At 35.9% G+C, this 20,635-nt stretch overlaps 1 protein-coding gene across 1 annotated transcript; it reads left to right on the forward strand.

The window, feature by feature from the left end:
• Window positions 1-1,894: 1,894 nt before the first annotated feature.
• Window positions 1,895-4,047, forward strand: LOC104278382 (WW domain-containing oxidoreductase-like; the record flags this gene model as incomplete). Its single annotated transcript, XM_009875333.1, has 3 exons — window positions 1,895-1,959; window positions 3,161-3,218; window positions 3,869-4,047. Coding segments are annotated over 3 exons (302 nt in total), but the record flags the coding sequence as incomplete, so codon positions are not given.
• Window positions 4,048-20,635: the final 16,588 nt, after the last annotated feature.

Below are 20,635 nucleotides of genomic sequence, written 5' to 3' on the forward strand. Positions count from 1 at the left end.
CTCCTTAAGGGGAGGTGCCGCAGGGCTGGCTAACTTAGTGGAACCTATTTTTATATATATATGTTTTCGCCCTCTTGAGGTTTCTGTGCCCGTGCTGATCTAGGAGTCTCTTTCAGTCTGTTCAAAGCTGCGAGTTTTATTCCTTTCCCCAGGACAGGGGGAAAGCGGAGTGTGCTCTCACCGGTGGGGAGTTGCCTCTCCTGCCCCAGGTCTGCTTTGTAAACCCTCGACAGAATGTTTGGGTTTGCGTGCACTTGGTTTGTAAACACTGCGCGTTCTCTCCAGGTGTTTGTCTTAGGCCAAGTTTTCAGTCTATTTCCTTTGACTTAAAAAGCTGTTTTGGAAAGGAGTTGCTTGGTGAAAGTAGCAAACCTACAAAATAATAACATGTTGTAGCAAACCTACAAAATAATAACATGTTGTAGCAAACCTACAAAATAACATATTACTGAGCGTAATTTTCACACAGACAATAAATTCCATAGGTCTGTGTTTTAACTGTCATCAAACTTAACTGGCTGAACTTGATTTAATGACGTGACATTAGAACAATATTTACCAGCTGAAAAACAGGACAGGGAGAGGTGTTACACTGTTGCAACCTTTAAAATAAGCTCTGTATCTGTGATACCCCTGCATGGTCTGGCAATTTTGTTTTTAAACTTCATCAACAATGTTACCGTTACACTTGACTGAATAGGGTTGCTACAGTTTAAAACTTTTAAAGGCCTTTGTGATGAATTAGGTGTGCCCGCAGTCAGGTGTCAAAGCTCGGTGAGCATGCATTTATTGGTCAAGATATGGTGATTTGGTCATTTATCCCTCATCAGACAAGAGTAACTCAGGATCTGGTATCGTTACAGTGTGAGTGTCCTGAAGTTCAAGAGCAGCTGCAGGTCACGCACGTGTACTTAGTGTCAGACCACTAGCTGTGATTCTTGTAACACAGTGTGCTGTCACCGTGAGCTAACTGCATGATTATTATAAGAAGGAAAAGTTGTTTATATTGTGTGTAAATTCCTGTTGGTACTAGATTTATATTTAGTGATTATTTGCATGTGTTATTCAGTAATACTGTCAATATTTCCAGCTTGGATAGCTGTCAATTTGTTCATTTTGAGGTAATCCCCGCCTGACTCTTAACATGGTTATTATTTTAAAGTATTTAATGAAGGATAAGATTTTAATATCCAACCCGATTTCAGCACTTTGGGTATTTTAAGACCTTGTTTATGTACAGTATAGTGATTCTGTTAAAGTGATTTAAGTGAATAAAATACCCGAATTAGATGTGATGCTATTATCACTCATATTAAATAAATAGTCTGCTAGTAAAGGCCTTTGGATAAATATTATCTGTCCAAAACTGCAATTGCTGTGTAGAAATCTAGCCTTGTTTACGTTACTATTAGACAAGAGTTTTAGAAGAGTGTTTTTGTAATTTGAAAACTTTCTGATGTATTTTATACTAGTATCTGATACGTTCTTTTTTGCTTCTTTCTTTCTTTCTTTTTCCTGCCAAGGGTCGCCATCTTTTTGAGGCATTTTCTTAGTCTATTATGTTATTCTTCATCAACTTTTGTTCTTTGTATTGTAAGCAATAAAACTTAGATTGAAAGTCAAATGTTTATTTGATTTTTTAATAGACTCCAGTGCTCTCTGGTTAGTCACTTTTCCTTCAGGACTGTGCCAATACAGAAGCTTGATAACATCCAGCAGCAGTTTTGACCTATCTTAAACAAGGGATTGACATGTTGGGTTTTTTTATGGAATGCAAGCCATTTTCTGAACTGTGTTTTCTAAATGCTTAAACAATTTACTGTAAAAATTGGATTGCATTATATAAAAACTGTTAGGCAATTTTTTAAAATCTGAAACTTTTCTTTTCCTACAGCCATCTGGAAGAAAAAACACAGTGGGAACATCCTAAGTCTGGGAAGAGGAAACGTGTTGCAGGAGGTTTGTATAAGCTTTTGTAATGAACTGAAATTATGTTACAAACATCAGTTGGGCTTTGTGCAGGAAATAGATCCCGTTTTGATCTCCTAGTTGACACTAGTCACCTAGGCGAACTGAGCTTTCAAGATAGAGCTGGCTTCAGTGGGGTTTTACCTGTGTGATTGTATTTGTGTGGAGTGATTATTTTGCAGATTAATGGCTTTCTTTTGCTCCATAAAGCCAAATTACTGATTCTAGGATAAAGGGATTGTGGCTTGCAAATCATTTAGTCAAAGGCTGGAATTCTCAGAGTGGACTCTGACATTCCCAGATGTCCATCATTTAATATTTATAGTTGGATTATGTGATCAGAGCATATATTTGGCACAGAAGGAAGTACCATTAGTTTTCTTTTTACCTGTTTTCCATAACCCAATTGAATGTTTGTGCCAGAAGAGAAGATAGCCGGTGTTGCAGATTCCAAAGGTCTCTGGCCTCTTAAGGACCTTGGATTGGATTGGTGCCTTAAGTTTGACCTTCCCAGAAGCTTCTGTGTGGCGTACCTGGGGGTACTGTACTCTTGGCAAGCCGTATTTCTTTTGACATTGGTAATGTGACTATAACTGGAATGTTTTCAGTAGATTTTGAGCCAATTGAATTATAACTGAATACTTTTCAGCCAGGATTAGAAATGATGGGAATGCTATCTGTTAAGTGCTTACATATGGTCTTTTATTTAAGAATTTCCTTGTTGAAGATTTGTAATTTTTGTTCTTTTATCTGTCCTTCCAACTGTGATTTAATGTATCCCATACCCATTTGAGGGTTATGATCTTCTGACTTTTGGTATGTGCTATATGTAGATTTTCCTACATTTAGTTCAATGTTTTTGTAATTTAGTGTATCAAGGATAGGTATTAAACTGCGCGTATATACGTATATGTACTAGGAAGCATGGTTTTAAGTGGTTGTGTTTTACTGGTTTGAGCTATGACATGAAATGATTTGTACAAAGAATTTTTGGGTTATACTTAATATACTAGTCCTTACAGTTGTACCAGATCTCCTGTGTGTTATTCTCTTATTAGAGAACCCTTTTTTCAAGTTACAATATTCAAGTGCAGCAGGTAGCTGCACAGATATAGTGCAGAATTTTGCGACATCTCTCTGATAAATCACTTAAACCTCAAATCTGAGTGTGCCTGTTTTATGTGTTTCCTAGGTCTGCCATATGGATGGGAACAGGAGACTGATGAAAATGGACAAGTGTATTTTGTAGAGTAAGTATGTCAAAATGTAGAATTCCGACAAGTAGGAAAACTGTGTTTCATGTTGAGTAGCATTTTTTGGGTTATGATACTGTGACAATATCAGCTGGAAAGACAAATAAATTAGTAAGGACAACTTGCAAATCCATATACAGAGTTGTGACAGTGTCTAAACTAAACTAAAACTTGGTTTTAGAATGGTGAGCCTGACCCAAATGGTGCCATTTGCTGAGCTGATGTAAAGCTACTTGTTTTCAGCTGTTCGAGAGAAAAGTACTGAGCTACATTTCTCATTGGTTTATTGTTCCAAGGGACTAGTGTAGGCTCCTTTTATAGAGTTCCTAAGAGAACGTGATGTTCCCTAGTATAATCAGATTTTTTCCCTTGACAAAATTCTGCTTTCTGTATGAGGGGTTCACATGAAGTTCATAATGACGTTTTGAAGTATGTGAATACAATTATTAATGGACACTGTCACAAGTAGAAAAACACTTGATAAGAAAGTAATTCAGATCACTTTAGCAAAACTGAAAAAAACCCCTGATTTCTGAGAATTTCAATAATCCACTGGAATAGTACACAACAGTGGTTGAAATACATTTTAAATATAAATGCAGAGTAGAGAAAGGTCCAAGCAGTTGAATTTCTGTGTTCTTTTGCAGCCACATAAACAAAAGAACTACCTACCTTGACCCAAGGCTGGCCTTTACAGTCGAAGATAATCCAGTAAAACCTACTACTAGACAGAAGTATGATGGAAACAGCACTGCAATGGAAATTCTCCAAGGTCGTGACTTAAGTGGGAAAGTGGTTATCATCACGGGTGCGAATTCAGGAATAGGTAGGTAACCATTACATGTAAGGTAAAATATGGCAATATTTATCTTGCCATCTGCTTTGTTGTTTAAATATCTGTGTACTTCTGTTATTCAAACTTCGCTTGTACTATTTGCGTATAAAACCTCTAGTTAGAAAACTTTATTCAGGTTGTGTACTGCTTTTAGTTCAAACTCCTTGATGTTGTGTGAAGGGAACAGCCCCAAAAGACGTTAGATAATAGTGTTCTTGTCCAATTGATTTGGACATAAATGGCAAAATTTGAAGTTTTCTTGAAGCTGTTGTATGTGACTTTAAAACGTATCAGTCTTAACTGTTAACCATACTTTGACTCGTGGCAAACTGCTTTGAATGTGTCAGTAATGGATTGCACGGCAGAGACTGCTGTGAGCTTTAATATGTCTACACAATTCTTTGGGACTCCATGTGGAAATACTAATTAGGTGGCTCAAGTGGAGGCTTACCAGTTTTGGAGCTTATTCCCTGGTTATTTTAAGATGTCAGTGCTGTGCTCGAATTTGTGTTGTAGATACTTCTTTTAAACTCTTGATGTATTTTGGAGGAAATATTTCCTTCCCCAACTATTTTGAGGACTAAACGATTACTGTGTTGTCATAACACTAAGCTCCTTTCTTTCAGAGGTAAGTGCAAATATTTCCAAGGAAATATTGCTGTCCATTATGTAGAAAGTGATTGAAAAAGAACTTGTTAAGTACTCACTTGTACACCTAATGATGTAAGGAAGAAAAAATCACTCAGCTCATTGTCAAAATTAGTTTCATTGGTATGTTTGAAACTAACTTCATGGTATCTGTACGTTCATTGAGAAATTTTTCATTTTGAGATGAACAGAACAAAGATCAAGGTGTAAGTTGATAGGCTGCAATCTGTCAAAATGCAGAAAAATGCATTTTCAATTACTGCATTGCTGGATGCCAAAGATAAAGTTTGAAAAATGCTGAGAAATCTTTGGCAGATGGATGAGCCTACAAGTTATGCTTTTATTCATCCAAGTACACCACTTTAAGATAGAAAAGTTAAAAACAGATCGACAAAGATGGTACAGTATATTAAATTTACTTTAGTTGTGAATCTAATACAGGGAATTCAACATAGCTTGCCAGGAACATTTTTAGTTTTTAGTTTCTTACAGCTGAAAAGTCTTCTCAACTTCTGACAAATAGAGATGCTTAATTACTGAGAGAATACTTTGGATGACTTGGGTGGTGGTAGAGTTCTAGTGGTATCACATGTGTTGGCTTCTCAAATGTTACTTCATTGTTGTTAATTTCTATTAACATGTCTCTAAATGGAGGAGACTGTCCGCTCTATGGTTTTGCTTTTCATTAGTGATTAGGAATACATACTGCAAAAATTGTGTAGATTATATATCCACTTTCTTAATTTAGTCCTTAAAATTGCTGCAAAAAGCATGGGTAAAAAATGTAGTAAAAATCAGGTTTATAAACATTTTAGTTTTCATTAGCAACTTGGTAAAAGTTAATGAATTATTCTGTTCTTACAAAATAAAGAGATCATAGCAGATCAAGCATTATTAGTAAAATGCTTTCTTTTCTCTTTTTTTATTGTGGGAACATTTTCCTCTGGCAGTGCACTCCAATTTTTTGGATTTTTTTCTCATCTATTTTTTAAGCTTAATCAAAATTGTAGTCCGAAGATCACATTAGAAGTTATGGCCACAGTAAAGCTGGTACAGTAAGAGAGATAAGATGGACTTACTGAACAGTTCAGTCTTGTGTTGGTCCTGTTTTTAAAAACTTACTGTTCTATGCACATTTAGATGTGAGTAGTGTAAATTGTTAGGGTTTTTTTTTTCTCTAAAAGTCAGTAAGACTTATTCCACTGTGAGGAATGAAAGATAAAGTGTGCAATTTTGTGCATGTGTTGTTTTTCCTGTTTTAAAGGTCCCGACATGAGTTAAGTTACAAAGAGGGTGCCTGCGCTTCCCTAGCCTGCTGCTTGTATGGATAAAGTCTTGCTTTCTAATCTTTCCACTAGAGGGCTGTGTTGCTCTTTGAAAATACTAAACAAAAGAGACCTGGTGCTTTTCCCTGTTTCTAGTAAATGCCCTTCTAATTTTGTTGTTCGCATTCTCAATTTTTAGGACTAGAATTCAAAATTTTAAAAAGCATGCCAGCTGTTCACCTAGGTTTAATGTTATTAAGAGATGTGATATTTTCCGCTTGCACGTTTAAGCAATCTCAAATCCCACAAATTTTTAAAAAATAATAGTACTTGGTTTTAATATTGGGTAGCGGGTAGATAGTTATGTACCTTGTGGTTTTCTATGACTTTTATAAATATTTCTGTCTGGTTCTGAGGTTCGTATAGGTATATGACCTTGAAACTACAATGTGTTCTGTTTTCTGTAATGGGTACACTTGCATCTAACCTATTGTGACTGCTACAGTGTGCATGAGTCACGAAATGTTACTAGTATTGCAGTGTTATTAGGAAAGTGCAGAACATATATGTTCTCTGCAGTCAGGCAGATTCCACAAAGTAGGGTTTTTCTTAATGCTTTTCCAAGATGTTATCACAGAACTGTGTTGATAATCACAATCAAACCATTGCTTAAACCACACTTCAGATTTTTCTGCTCTGTGAAGTTCTGAAGAAATCTGTTAATTGCTTTTATAAGGGATGTCCAGAATAAGCACAAATTATCTCAAGAAAACGAAAACCACTTTTGGAAATGAGCAGCTTAATTTTTTTTTTTTTTTAAATGCTGAAGAAAATCCAGAAGCTGCAGTCATAATGTAGTTTGTTATATTGCTCTTCTTATGTTTTACCAGAGTAAAGCATGTACTTTAATAATTGTGGAAATTATGATTTCTTCAAAATAATTATTGGTTAATGTTTGGTTAAATGGCATTTTTTTTTCCCCCTCTGTTTTATTGCTATGCAGCAGGAAAGTTATATATTGGGTACTTTTAATCAGTACTTAGAAGATAAATCACTGCTCCAGCGAGCTTTTGTTCCGCATATACTTCTGGTCTGAGAAGTTACTGTATTTCTTTTATTTCCTGTGCAGAACTTCACTATTAGCAACTTTTGTCATACTGATTCAAAAGGTTGGGAAATGTACTTATAATTTATCATAAATAAACAGCTTTTTAAATCAAAGAGCAGATGTTTTGAATAACTGTCCCTTTAATTTATAAATGGTAAGCAGAACTTTTTCTGTTTTATTCCTCTATCATAGGTTTTTTTCTCTTAGTGACTTATGCTGTAAGTGTAGGAAGCTAGCTTGATATAGTAATAAAAAAAGATTATTGAAAAATTTGTGTGAGTTAGATTGTAGCCTATCACGTTTTTAAACCCTAGGTCTGATTAAGTTAAAACTAAAAATGATTAGTTCATTTTATCAGAAGATGACATATTTAATTAAAATGTGTTTTTATAAATGAAGGTAACACAAAACAACCTACTTTTAACTACTAGAACGTGGTTAGCAGCTGTATTCCTTCATCCTTGCTTTTTAAATTGATTTATGCTGCATCCATAGGTGATTTGCATCCCCTAAAAATGTAGCCATTGCTTGATGATCAGGTATATGAAATCGAGGAAGGACTTAGAGCTAAAACTCTGTTTTGAGTTGAACTATCAGATTAGAGCCTAGGCAGCTTTTGAAATTCATTGTGTGATTAATGAACTGGATTCCCATTATCAAACGTCATAGTTAGTTGCAGTGAGGATTTGTATATAAACACACAAACATAACTGAACGTTATGAATCGTAGAAGGTAAAATTTTGCTAACGGCTAACTTGATAATTTACTTGGTATTAGTCATCGTGGTAACATGTAGATAATCAGATTTTGTTCACACGTGGTGGTTCTTTTGTGATAAATACAAATTATGTAGCTCTGCAATTTATTGTGTGCCTCTCACTGTATCTATCATCTGCATCTAATTCAGAAATGTCTCTCCTGTGGGACATGATTTGAACACTTCGCATCTGTGAGAAGGGTAGAATGGCTGCCCCTATTAAATCATCGTGCTCCCAAAATACTAGAAACTTTTTTGTATCTTTTACTGGAAAACACCCGTAAAGTTTCAAAGGTTGGGAACGTGGGATTAATGACATTAATGCTGGAACAAATAGCATCTAGGATTTGATACTGTCAGGGTGGAAGTAGAACTTTAAACTCTTGACAAGCTGTGAATCCTTCCTTTCAGTAAGCATAAAGTGCTTACATTAATTCAGAAAGATCCCAAGTTACTTCTTTTTCTGCTGTCCTTTTATTCTGTTAAAAAGCAAGTTATTTTTTTGGTAGCTTTTTACTTTTTTCACTTTATTTCAAAGCAGTACAAAAAAGTAAACCTGTACAGAAATGATGCAGTGCACATGGCCAGACTGCTGTGCGTTTACTGCCTGCTTTTGTACTTTGTACTGGTAGAAGCTAATGAGAGTTGGTTTTACTGGGAGTCTGAAATCCTAAAGGATTTTTGAATTCCTGATTTCTGAGCTATTGTTTCTGCGTGTCGGGTAGTAGTGTTTGAGCATTTCCTATATCAGTATTGTTCAGAACCTTTCTTGTAGCTAGAAAGCAGAATCTACCTTCAGAGCCTTGGTAGAGGCAGGTGTGGTCAGCTTTTGTTGCATTTCTTGTGCCAGTTGAGTAATAGCAGACTGAGTAGTGGCTATTTAAGCTACTACCCAAAAGAGGAGCAAAATGAAGCTTTTAAAGCTTATCTAAATTTTTCCTGAAGATCACCTAAGGTCTGGAGTAGATGTTGGTTGCCTTTCACCACTGTGCCCTGTGTCTATTGACGATGGAGAGATAGGAAAAGTTTGACTAAAAAGAACACCTTTACTTCTTCAGAAATCCAAAATTGGCTGCTCTGTACCTGCAGAAAAGGGAATTTTATAAATATGGGGAACTGTACTAGTTGCAAAGTTACTGAGGTTATTTGTGGGCGACATAGCAGTTTTACTGAGGCTGGCTTTATCGGCCTTCACAAAGAAGGTAACATTTGCTGAATGCTAATTAGACCAGTGAATGGTCTCATTTAAGTCAAACTTGGATCATATGGGAGGAATAAAACAGACTCTTACAACTACCATTGAGGACTCTGATTTTCATAGTATTAGTCTGACTGTCTTAATATGTTCATGGTCTTTCATTCTGTTGCATGGTTTGGTGGTCTAAGCCCACAGATAGTTGTCTGAATCTGTCAGCTCTCTTCTTTTTTTTGAGCTAGAATGCAAATTTTCCTTGCAAAGTGTGCACATCTTTCTTTGAAAGCACGAAGTTTTTTCTGATTTCTGTTGTCTGTTGCCAGAAGTATTTAAAGGTTATACAACTGGCAGCACTTCTAAAAAGGAACTGTGCAAGATAGTCCTCCTCTATCTTGGATTTGCTTTATGATTTTTTCTTCTGCTGTAACACCTGAATTTTGTTAGCCTTGAAAAACTTAACCTGCTTTTTGTTGGATAGTTTGTTATGGAAAAAAATGAGAGAAGATACATCGGTTTGATTTTGGTCTGTATTGTTATTTTCCTCAATTATATTCATATATTAACTTTTTCAAACATTTCTAAGTATAAATTTCTTTTTTTTGTATGTTTTACTATAATGAATAAACAGCAAGATGTTTGCTTTCCAGAAATTGCCTATTATTTGCATCGCTTTTACTTATGAGAGCTGAAAAAAGGGATGTGACATGGGGGAGCAAGCATGTGATAGTGCTTCTTGAATGGTATTTTTCTATTATCTAGATCTGATTTAGTGAAAAGAGTTTGTTTGTGGATTAATAAGTCAAAACTTCAGCCTCTTTCTGTTAAGAACAATTTCTGTACGTAACTCTGTTGTAGCTTTATGGCGTGGAGATAAGGGAGATACTGGGGCTTTGCCAAGGAGATGCATCTTATGTTCTAGCTCAACCAGCGTGACTTGTGGTGAATGAACTGTTCCTGCCTTTGCATGGCTGTATGTTTTCATACTTGAAGTGTCTCACATGTGGAGAAAGGAAGTGGGTATTTTTTATGGAGGTTTGGGTTCAAAGCGTGTTGTGAGGCAGACAGAAAGATAAGTGATATGTAACCTTGGGTTATTTTTCTTGGGCAAGTCCTAGCTGTCCCTGAGATTGTTTTCATGGAATACTTTTGTATTTATCAGGCTTTTAAAAGCATGAAAGAGTTGTTCCTTGATGTGTATTTTATTTCTTTGTGAATTCTAGCCTCCGTGTATCACGTTTCAGAATTGTAAGCAGCACAGTATATTAACAGAAAAGCCTGTCTGGCCTGGGTGCAGCCAGTGTGTGTATTCTTCTCTCATGAGAAGAAGTTACCCAATAAAAACATTATTTTGCAGATGTACAGCAGAGTCTTCTGCCAGCACAGGACCGTTCTCTTGCGATTCTTTGCCAGCAAGATAGTGGCAATGAAGGCTTGGTTTTAAGGCCTTTTAAAATGTGGTTGGATGAGGGGAAAAAAGAATCATCTTTCAGCTTAATACAGTTTGGTATTGTATATGCAGCTATGCATTTTGGTTTCATGTTGTTACTCTGGCTTCAACAGATGTATTCAATCTCTTGAGGGAAAACTGGTTGCTTAATGAAGAATTCATGGGAAAAATAATGCTGAAATCTTCAAGACTCCATTCTTTTAAATCCCGTGATCCACGTGCCGTGGACCAAACTTGGCGTGTGTCACCTTGAACCACATGAGTAGCTCCACCATAGAAATGGAGATGTCTCTATAGAAGTTTTTTGGTTTGCTTCTTACTTAAAACAAATGTTAAAAATTGAACTTACACTTCACTATTTTTTGTCAGGTATTTTCTCTGTAGAAGTCCAAAACTTTGTAGCGGGCATGATTTTTGTTATCCCAGTGTTTTTTGGGAGTGGGAGTACAGTGCTTTTTCCAGGAGAGCCTGGATCTTACAGGAAGTGTGTTTTTGACCAGAGTATGTTATCTGGGTAATTGGTGTAGAAAAACACAGTTTATGGAGGGAACTGCCTGTGGGGTAGAACTTTTAGCACATTCTGTTGCAGGATGTTATTAGCTGCCAGTTAGGATTTAGTAGTGATGCATTTTGAACAATTAAAACCGTACTAAAAGCTATTATTTTAAAGCTTTGAGTAATGTTAATAGAAGAGGATTCTCTTTAATTTACGGTGCTGTATTCTGAAAATTTATTGTAGGTCATAGCGATTGAGTTTTCCATGAATGCCATCATTGTTTAAACTCTGGCTTAATATTGTAGAATACTAATATTGCTCTGCTTGGCTCTAACTGTCTACTTCTTGCATATTTTAAATATTAAATATCCTTGGACTTCTGTAATTTATTCTTCTTATTGAGTAAGCTGAAAGTGGTGTCAGATATTCATATTCCTTTTTCATGTCCATTTTGATGAATCTATTTATTACTTCTGTAATGAGTAGTACACATGGTTGGTTAGCCAAGTTATTGAACTTTATCAACCTTGGCTGAAATCCACAATGCACGTGAAACTTGTTGTAACATGTAAGAAATTACATCTGGGCTAAAAGGTTCAATAATGATTACTACTTGTAATGGAATCTTTTCGGAAAGGATGGGAATGAGCTTTTCACAGGGGAATAACATATTTTTAGATTAGGAGCCTTCATATGTGATACTTTCCTGTCTGCTATCCAAGAGTTAAAAAGACTATTCAATGGCTGCAACATGACCTGATCGCTTTTTTGTCTTTTGAAATATTTAATTTCACAAAGGTTTTCCTCATTATTTTATGCATATTTCATATATGCTTAGAAATTTTTCATTTTTTTCCCAGGTTATCTTATCTTTGTAGGAGGTACATTTGTTGCCTTCTCGTTATTTATTCTTTATCCAAGCAGCTTTATCAGCACATTCTCTAATTGGGTTTCTTTTGTTTTTGCTATCTAATCTTGAGTTCATAAAACTTGTGGGGCATTTTCCCCCTGTGATGATTAGTCAGAAAGCTACTTCTTTGCAAAAATTCAATTTTTGGGTTTTTTTAAAGTTTGTGAGGAGGATCTCGAAGTTTCCTCTACCAGAAGCAGCTCAGAGAAACCAGTATTATATTGTGTATTCGGAGATCCAGGAACTGTGGGAAGTTCTGGATATGTTCCTCTTTTGCCATTGGCAAGCATGAGCAGCATTTCTTGCTTCCATCCATTTGTATGTTACAAGCATTAAGAGTTTGAGAAATGCGTGATTAGTCTTATTTTACTTACGGTGCAACATATGGCTGCACCAATTGACCTGTGTTTGCGGGTTATGTCCATGTCCACATTCCAATTTGAAGTTGGAGCTGTATTGTTCTGTCACAGGGTAAAAAGTCTACTTCTTTAGGCAGAAGGAGTAATTAAGATACATTAAGATTAGAAAATATGGCAACTAGAAATGTGTAAAGAAAGCTTTTCCAAAAAATGCTCTATTTGTTTGGGTCTGGGTCCAGCTGTGAGCAGTTGCCGAGGGGTATAAAACTTAGTGTTGTTGAGAGATTTTTAACTGTGAATGTAGATTTGGACTATTTTGTGCCTTACTAAGACAGTCAATGAAGAGCACATAAAAAATGTGTATGACCTACTTGGCAAGATACCTTTGGCATCCTGAGTGAGTAAAGATTGTGATCTGTGAGAAGGTATCTTACTGTATCTGCTTCTGAGTCTAATCTGTGGTCAAACAAATAGAGGCCTAGACTTCCTGATTCTGTTCTTTGTATCTCGTACTTCAAACACTCATCTCTTGCAAAACAAAAAATATGTATCTAGAATGCAAGGCGGAGATATGCTTCATAATGTTACATGATGTAATTTGGTGAATAAATACCACTTACTAGACTTCATGTACACAGAAAGATTTGATCATTAACTTGGGAAACTTGTCATGGACAAGGCAGACTGAATATGACATTTAGAACTGTACAGCCTGATTTCTGTGTGATCGTGAGTGAACTGTTCAACACTAGATTCTAGCTATCAGTATGCTTTTTACCTAAGTCATAGTAATGTTGCGAATTGTGACTAGAGATTTTAGAGTACCTAATCATCACAAAACCAGTAGATTTTAGAAAACGTTTAGTATGCTTGTTCACCTGGCAGTTTTTCCTGTTTTACAGATGTAAAGTTTTGCAGGCGTGTGTTTCTGGATTTAACATCCCCTTCCCCAAACTAGCAAGGGCTAACTTGGAAGATGAAAAAAACGTGGTATAAAACTTGTAGCTGTTCTATGATTCTATGATTTGTTTTAGAAGATTGCTGTAATTGAGCTCATGGGTGGGTTGCTGATGTTCCAGCTGTTAGCAGGTAGACCTTAAATGTCATCTGTTTTCATGCCCTTCTTGAAAGTATGTCAAAGAGGTCTTTGATTTTTTTTGCCCATGGCTTTACGTTATAATTTAATGACTTCTAAACCTTATTTGATTTCCATTCTCCTTGCTTTTGTGTATAGACACTTTTTGTTAATACTGTTCTTATTCTTCATCTTTTGTTTCAGAACTCCATCTCCTGCCTTACTTTGTATGTCGGAACCACATGATGGATCATTTGAGTTACATAACAGCTTCCCATCTCCCCCTTTCCTTCGTAGTTTAAAGTACACCCAAAACGTTTGCCAGTTTTGAACCTTGGGAGATTGATACCCATCCTGAATACCATCTAATCCAGAAAAACTAGAATTTAAGGAGGTAACCCAGGACTGTATAATCTTCCAAACCTCCATGTCCTGTTATCTTGCCCTTTACTAGCTGTCTCTCATCTGCTGGTTTTATTTGCTTGCACTAGAAAGAACAATGAACTGCATCATCCTCGTATTCATCCTTTTCCTGAAATGCCTCTTGTATTAAAATCTTCCTCTGCTGCTTAACTAAATAAATTCTTATCTCATGTTGATCAAAGACAGAGGTGGGTATTGACTACCAGAAATCAAGTAGTATTGTTTTAATTTTTGGGCTACTTATCAATTCCTTTTGCCCAAGACAGAAACTGTGAGCTCTGCAGAAAAGGACCTAGCTGTGTGTGTTTTTAATTCTCTGATATCTTTTTTGTGACCTAAATTGTGTGCTGTTTAGGACAGAACCTTGTTTTATTATTTATCTGTAAAATGTCTAGTATACATTTTAAAATCTTTCACTGTTTGTGTAACTGATGTAAATAAATATCAAGTTTGTTTTAAGAAAAAATTTCGTCCAATTTTATGTTGTACTTTCTTGGCATCTTTACATAACGCTGAGTATTTCTCACGAAATAACTGGCGGATTAAGGCTTTGGAGGATCTAGTGCTTTAGCTGACAGCACAGTATGTCTTTTAATTATTCTGCCTTGGATGAAGTATTCCTCTTTATTAAATTTACTTCTTTTATTAACATTGCACTGTTGTACTTGCCGAAAGGAAATTCAAAACATGCAACTAATTTTTTGTTATGTTTAATTAGGGCTCAGCTCAGCAGTACAGAAACCTATGATACTGTTGGCTTACAGAAGAACAGAAGTACTTGAAAAGAAACTAGGCAACTTCTGGCTTTTTTTTTCCCCATTTTTGCTTTGGTGGGAAAAGCTGTTGTGTTGCCTAAAGCTACTACTGATGCAAAGAACAGCTTTAGAGGAGAGTTTGCTAACCCCGTTTCTCTGAAATTAGAACATTTTTATTTAAAAATATCTGATTGAAAAAAACCCAACCTAAACCCAAGAGAGACAGTTAATGATAAATTTTAAATTCTCTACCCTGTTTTACAGTCACGTAAATAAGCTTCTTTAAAAGATGTCTTAAAAATAGCAACAATAAGATGGTAAAAAAGCCCCAAAATTTTGGGGATGATTTAAAAAAAAATGTGCCCCTCAAAATAGCTTTCAAAATGTATTTGCTACCAAAGGTATCATCAGATTTTCTATAAATCTAGTTATGAATGCTCTTAATGCTGGCACTTTTCCAGAACACAAGAGATTTTAGGGTGTGTGGATTAGCTAGAAACTGGAGTCTCTTTATTGTTGGCCTTTGACACTTGCTACCCATGTTAGTAAATCCTTAATCATTTCTCCGTGTGTGTGTGGCTGTTGTAAGCTTTGTTGCCACTGCTTTGCTTTAGCTTGCCTCATCTTAGCTGTAAAATAGCGAAGCAGCTACAGTAGCATGCACAAAAGTCTTGTTATTTATTTCCTTCATAAAGTATTCAAGTAATGACTGGCCTTATTTAAACAGAGGAACAAAAACCTGGTCACTTATGCCACAGTGAGTGGCTTACTGGGAGATAGTGTGCCTTGAATGTTGTGTCACATTTGACTACTCAGATCTGCTCTGCATTTCACCGAGATGCTGGTTTGATGTTGACTTATACTGCGGGTGGATTGATTGTATTCTGGAACTCTAGATTCCAGTTAAATATTTATTTTGGAAGTGTTTGTTTTGCAATAAAAATAGAAGTAGTGTATTAACATAACTGTAGCCTAACAAAATATTTTTTTATCCCTTATGAATGTAAACATATGTAATTCTGAATAATTTAGGGAGTTTTACTAAAATTAGGAATAAGTCATGCTAAAATGAGTTCTGCTTATTTGGATACAAAGTTGCTAGCTCAGATTTCTTTTGAAATATATAGATAACTTTTTGTTTCACCTGGTAATAATACATGTGGATGCACTTTTAGGTAGAAAGGATATTTTTGTCTGGAAAATGTCAAGCTGTGTGCTGAGTTGCTGCATATTCAGGTGCCTGTGTTACCTCGTGATTTGTTACAAAGGAAAAAAAATATGAATGGAAAAATAAACCCTCTTATAAATTCTCCTTAAACATTAAATTATAAAGCCAAATGCTAGATTTTGATACTTTTTAAAAAACACAGTAATTGATTTGTGTTAGGAAAACTGGCTGACTTGCTTGCAAGAAACCACACTGTCATTTGTAAAGACAATCAAAAAAAAACATGGATTTGTCCTACGCTTGAAGAAACACAGAGGAAAAAAAGGTTCAAAGATAGTAATTTTCAGTTGCAGTTGTGATGTTGAGATATGACCAGATATGTTAATTTCTCCCAAAGATTTTAGTATTGGTAAAATACCATTCTGATAATGTCCATTGGACTGATAAAATGCACTTGAATATTCAAGACAAATTTGATTGTGATTTGGTAGGAGCATGATCCTGTCATTTAATAGATGAAGAAATGCAAGATGAAACATGATAGCTGAGACTTCCCCCCCCTTTTTAAAGGAGTATGTATTATTTAAACAGAGCTTTGGAATTAGTTGGCGTGGGAGATGTCTGAATCCTTTTTTGACTGGGATTTTTGGTTGCCAATATACATCTTTTGCATGAGTAGATATGAAAGATAAAATTGAGATTTTGCTAAGATTTCAGTTCTTATCCTTGATTCTCCTCTTTCCTTTACTTTAAACCCTGGCCACTGTTGTATTTGGGCACCTAACAGAACCTGTTTGTATTTATATGACCTGGCAACTGAAAAAAAAAATCTTGATTGGGATGATCTGTGCAGTTTATTAAATTTTATTTTTGGTTCAGTCTTCCCAATGTTTTAATTAGACAGCTTTAAGAATACGTAACTTATTTTAAAACCACTGTTTTTCAGGGTAGTCATGTGCGTGTATTTTAGGGGCTGACATTTAATGGTTGGTGGGAGTTGCCTTTATACAAGTAAAACAAGGTCTTAATCATGAGATATGATAAGTAGCTTGGCTCTGTATTTATTATACTGCGTCTCACATTAGGATTTATTCCAAACTGGAACCCATTTGCCCATTATTACAGTATTTGTATTGGATAGTAGCACCTCTGCAACAGCTAGGATAGGAAACGTGGGTTTGAATCTGCTGCTAGGCTGCCTTTGGTTGGTGAGATAATTGTAGGTGTTAGAGCTGGAAGGGCTAAAGTCCAAACTTTGTTCATGCCTTGCATAATTGCTTTTTAAAGTGAGTTGGTGGTTGTCTTTGGGCAGTACAAGAGTAAATACTAGAGCTGACTGCAACTTTGTGGCTCTTAGTTGCAGCACATTTGTAATGTATGTGCCTGGCATAGTCACTGTTCGGTATTTTTGTTTGCTTGCAGTGTCTTCAGTTACAAATTTAGCTTTCTTGGACTCAGATGATACATTTTTCATTTTTTACAGGAACAATGCATCATAGATCTTTATAATCCCATCAGTTTAAGGATGTTTTTTATATTTGTTTAGTGTTGTGTTCCCTTCAAATGAAATAAAACATTTTGAGTTTTTTCAGTGACAATGGCAATGCACTTATTGTTAAGAGTAACTTTGCCTTGCCCAGAATGGTATATTGCAAGGAAGTACAGAGTATAATGAGTGCATATTTTCAAGTTGGTTAGATGGAAAACAGAGCCGATGCAGTAGTCATCCTGTTTCATTTTGGTTGGCTTTTTCTGTGGTTCATGGCTCCAAGAAAAACGCATTTATCCAATTTACACACAACAGGGAGAGGCAGGATGTATCTTTCCTGTCAATGAAAAATGCCGGTATGTTATTGCCATGTGCCTGCAAACACACAGAAGCAAAGGCAGCATTAGTATTTCACGTGAATAGCTCATTTTGAATTTAATCTCAAAAGTACCTTGGTGCTTTATTTACTTCAAAACTAGCATTTGGAGCAACTCGAACTGTAAGAAATAGCAAGTAATCCTAATACAGAATACATGGTGCTTTTGGAGGCTCTGAAAAGTGTGTTTGTCGATGATGGCATACGCTGCCACTCCTTGGGAGAAGTCTCTGGGATGTTGTACCCTTAAACCACCAGTACAGGTTACTACAGTGTTAGTTGCAGAAGGTTCTTCCTTAAGTCACGCATCATTGTTGCAGGCATTTCAAATGTGTTGAAAATGACAGATCCAAGGTATCCTGGCGTCTTTGGGAGAAGGTGGAGAGGTTGATGAAAATCTTGTTATTGTGAGAAATGTTTTGAATTTCTTCTTGTGCCTTCTAACTCTCTTATATTTGAAATAGAAGAATGTTCTAAACCATGCAAATGACTGATGGAAATTCTTTAGAAAATGTCCCTTAATGATAAATGGACTGTATACTGTCTACTTAAACAAGCTGAATTCCTTTTCCACTCTGTGAATCCCTTTCTCTGTTTTATAGAGATTTCACTGTTTGACAGAGCCATATACTCTCTGGTGTATGTTGATACAATGTAGTTGGCATTAATTGAGCGATGCTAACTGCTCCTTAATTGAGATGGTTAGCTGAAAATCTGTCCCAAAATTCAATGATAGTAGTCAACTGCAGATAGACAGGAATGTGAGAATATTGAATGGATCAATCTTCATAGAAGATGAAGACAGAAATCGAGCGCTAATTTCTGAGCCTGTATGAAAAGCGTGCTGTAAGTAAAGGGCGGCAGGGTTTTAAATGTCTGTAGCAAATCCCATGCACTTGTACCTCTCTTGTTAGTTCTGCTACCAGGCCTTTGGGTTAGCTGCTGTGCCATAATGATTATCCTCATGTATGTCTTATTCTTAAACACGATTTTGACTTTTGAGTGTCAGATTAGAACTCATTGAGCAAGAGCAACAGCAGCAAGAGTAGTCGGTCTCAGGACAGTCCTGACTCTTAAGATTTCTAGGGCAATCACTTGAAATTTGTTTTAGTTTTATAATGTGTTTGCTCAACATTGTTAAATATACCGTCACTGCTTTTTCAAAGTGTATGTTATTTAAGAATGTTGTTCTTCTGTCACATTTAGGGGAAGTATCTGTCTTACTCTTTGTAATTGGCTGTCTTTGCTCAAGTGCATTATCCTATGCTGTTTTTGTAATGCAATTGTCCCCACTTTTGAGAAACACATAACTAGTATATAACGTGGGATTTTTTCTATAAGAAGATATTTGAGTTCTGAAGCTATTTTTTTTTTTTGAGCTGCCTATTTTGAAATCTGAAAACTGAAGCATAGAAAAATACTACATTGAGGCTGGGCACAGTTTTCTTCATCCATATGTGCCGTTGCCAGCAGTTGCAGACAGAATGGAAATGGCAATAGTTGTCAGCAGAATGCTGTGCGATCTGTTTTACTTGGGTTAAATAACTGCAGCTGCAACACCCTGGTACTGTGGTATGGGGAAGATTCACCACTGGATGATATGATTTGATTTCCGGAAACTAGTGTCATTGCTGTTAATGTTCCTTCACTGTGAAAAGACTAAGCTGCTGTAAGAGAGCCCGTTCGTGGCTTCAGTCTCAGATTGAGTGAAGTTTTAAAGAAATATTTGGTTCTTTTGAAGTCCACAGAGTTGCTTTTGTGGTTAGAATCAAAGGTGCTCTGGTTACTTAATTATTCACATACTTAACATAACTATTTAGATTTCTCTTGCTGTTTAACCCTACTGTGATTTTTTTGGTAAGGTTTTACTGTTTGGGTGTTTATGATATTTGTGGTTTAACTTCAGTGTATGAAACCACATTGAATGTGGACTTTGATTTGATGTAGTTTTTATAAATAGGCAAGTTTTTTTCAACAGAGTTTAAGTAGTTTTGTACTTTAAATTCCCAATCCATGTGTTAAGCTGATGGTTTAAAATTTACTGTATGTTGAAGACATGACTATGTTTTGCTGAAGAATCTTGTTGGCAAACTTAGTTTAACACAGTGAATCTATTAAAAAAAAAAACAGTGCAAGAGTGTTCATGAATGAGGTAGTAGTTTAAAATATTTCTGATGGTGCAACATATCAGCACTTGACCCGTGGCAGTATTTTGGACGGAACGACGGACTGCTGCTTAAAAATCTCCTGAAAAGAGTATTTGTTTATAAGCGCATAAGTGAATGGAAATATCTGGAACATGTATGCCTAAGGATGAAGAATTGTCCATTGGTAGACCAGGAAAGAGCAGATATGTCCTAAAGAGGAGTGTTTTAACTCTGATCTCCAAGTTTGTAGAGAAAAATCAAGGTGCTACTAAAATTAATTGAATTTGAAATGCATAATTTGGTTAAATTTTAAGATTTCTCAGTTTCCTGTATGAGTCAAGTTACTAGCTGTAACAAGGTGGCATGGAGCTTATTACTATGCACAGTGTGACCTGGGATAGAATTAGCAAAACATCATGACACTTAGCTAATTAAACTGACCATCAGTTTCAGATATTTGTGTAACAGCAGAAAAACTGTGTTCCCAGGCATTCGAGCTAGTTTTTAGTAGTATGGTAAGTTGATCACAATAAGTGTGGTTTTTATGCAAAGCAGGAAACGTACAGCTAACTAATTGTAACTAATGTAAGACATGTTATACTAGAGTACGTGAAAAATTCCAGGTAGATACAGTTCAAGTGGAATTAGGAACAGGAGAGGTCTTTGCATACATTGTAGCTGAATTCATGTGCATGCAATGAATTACCCAGGTAATTAAAGTTGCTTTGTACAATGAATGGCTTTAAAAGAGATACACAAAAATTGCTTGCACTTAAATACCTTAAGTATGTAATTGCAGCAAATGATATAAATTCGTCTTGGTGTCTGTTTCTATAGTGTAAGTTACGTTTTGTGCTGTAACCGAATTTTGTTGCTCCAGGGTGTTTTTGGAGGAGAGGCAGCTCATCTTAATAGGCTTTTTGCTAAACAATTTTTAAAAGGAAAACATGAACACGCTTT

The sequence above is a fragment of the Apaloderma vittatum genome, unplaced genomic scaffold (genome assembly GCF_000703405.1).
Source record: "Apaloderma vittatum isolate BGI_N311 unplaced genomic scaffold, ASM70340v1 scaffold35388, whole genome shotgun sequence".
NCBI lineage: Eukaryota > Metazoa > Chordata > Aves > Trogoniformes > Trogonidae > Apaloderma > Apaloderma vittatum.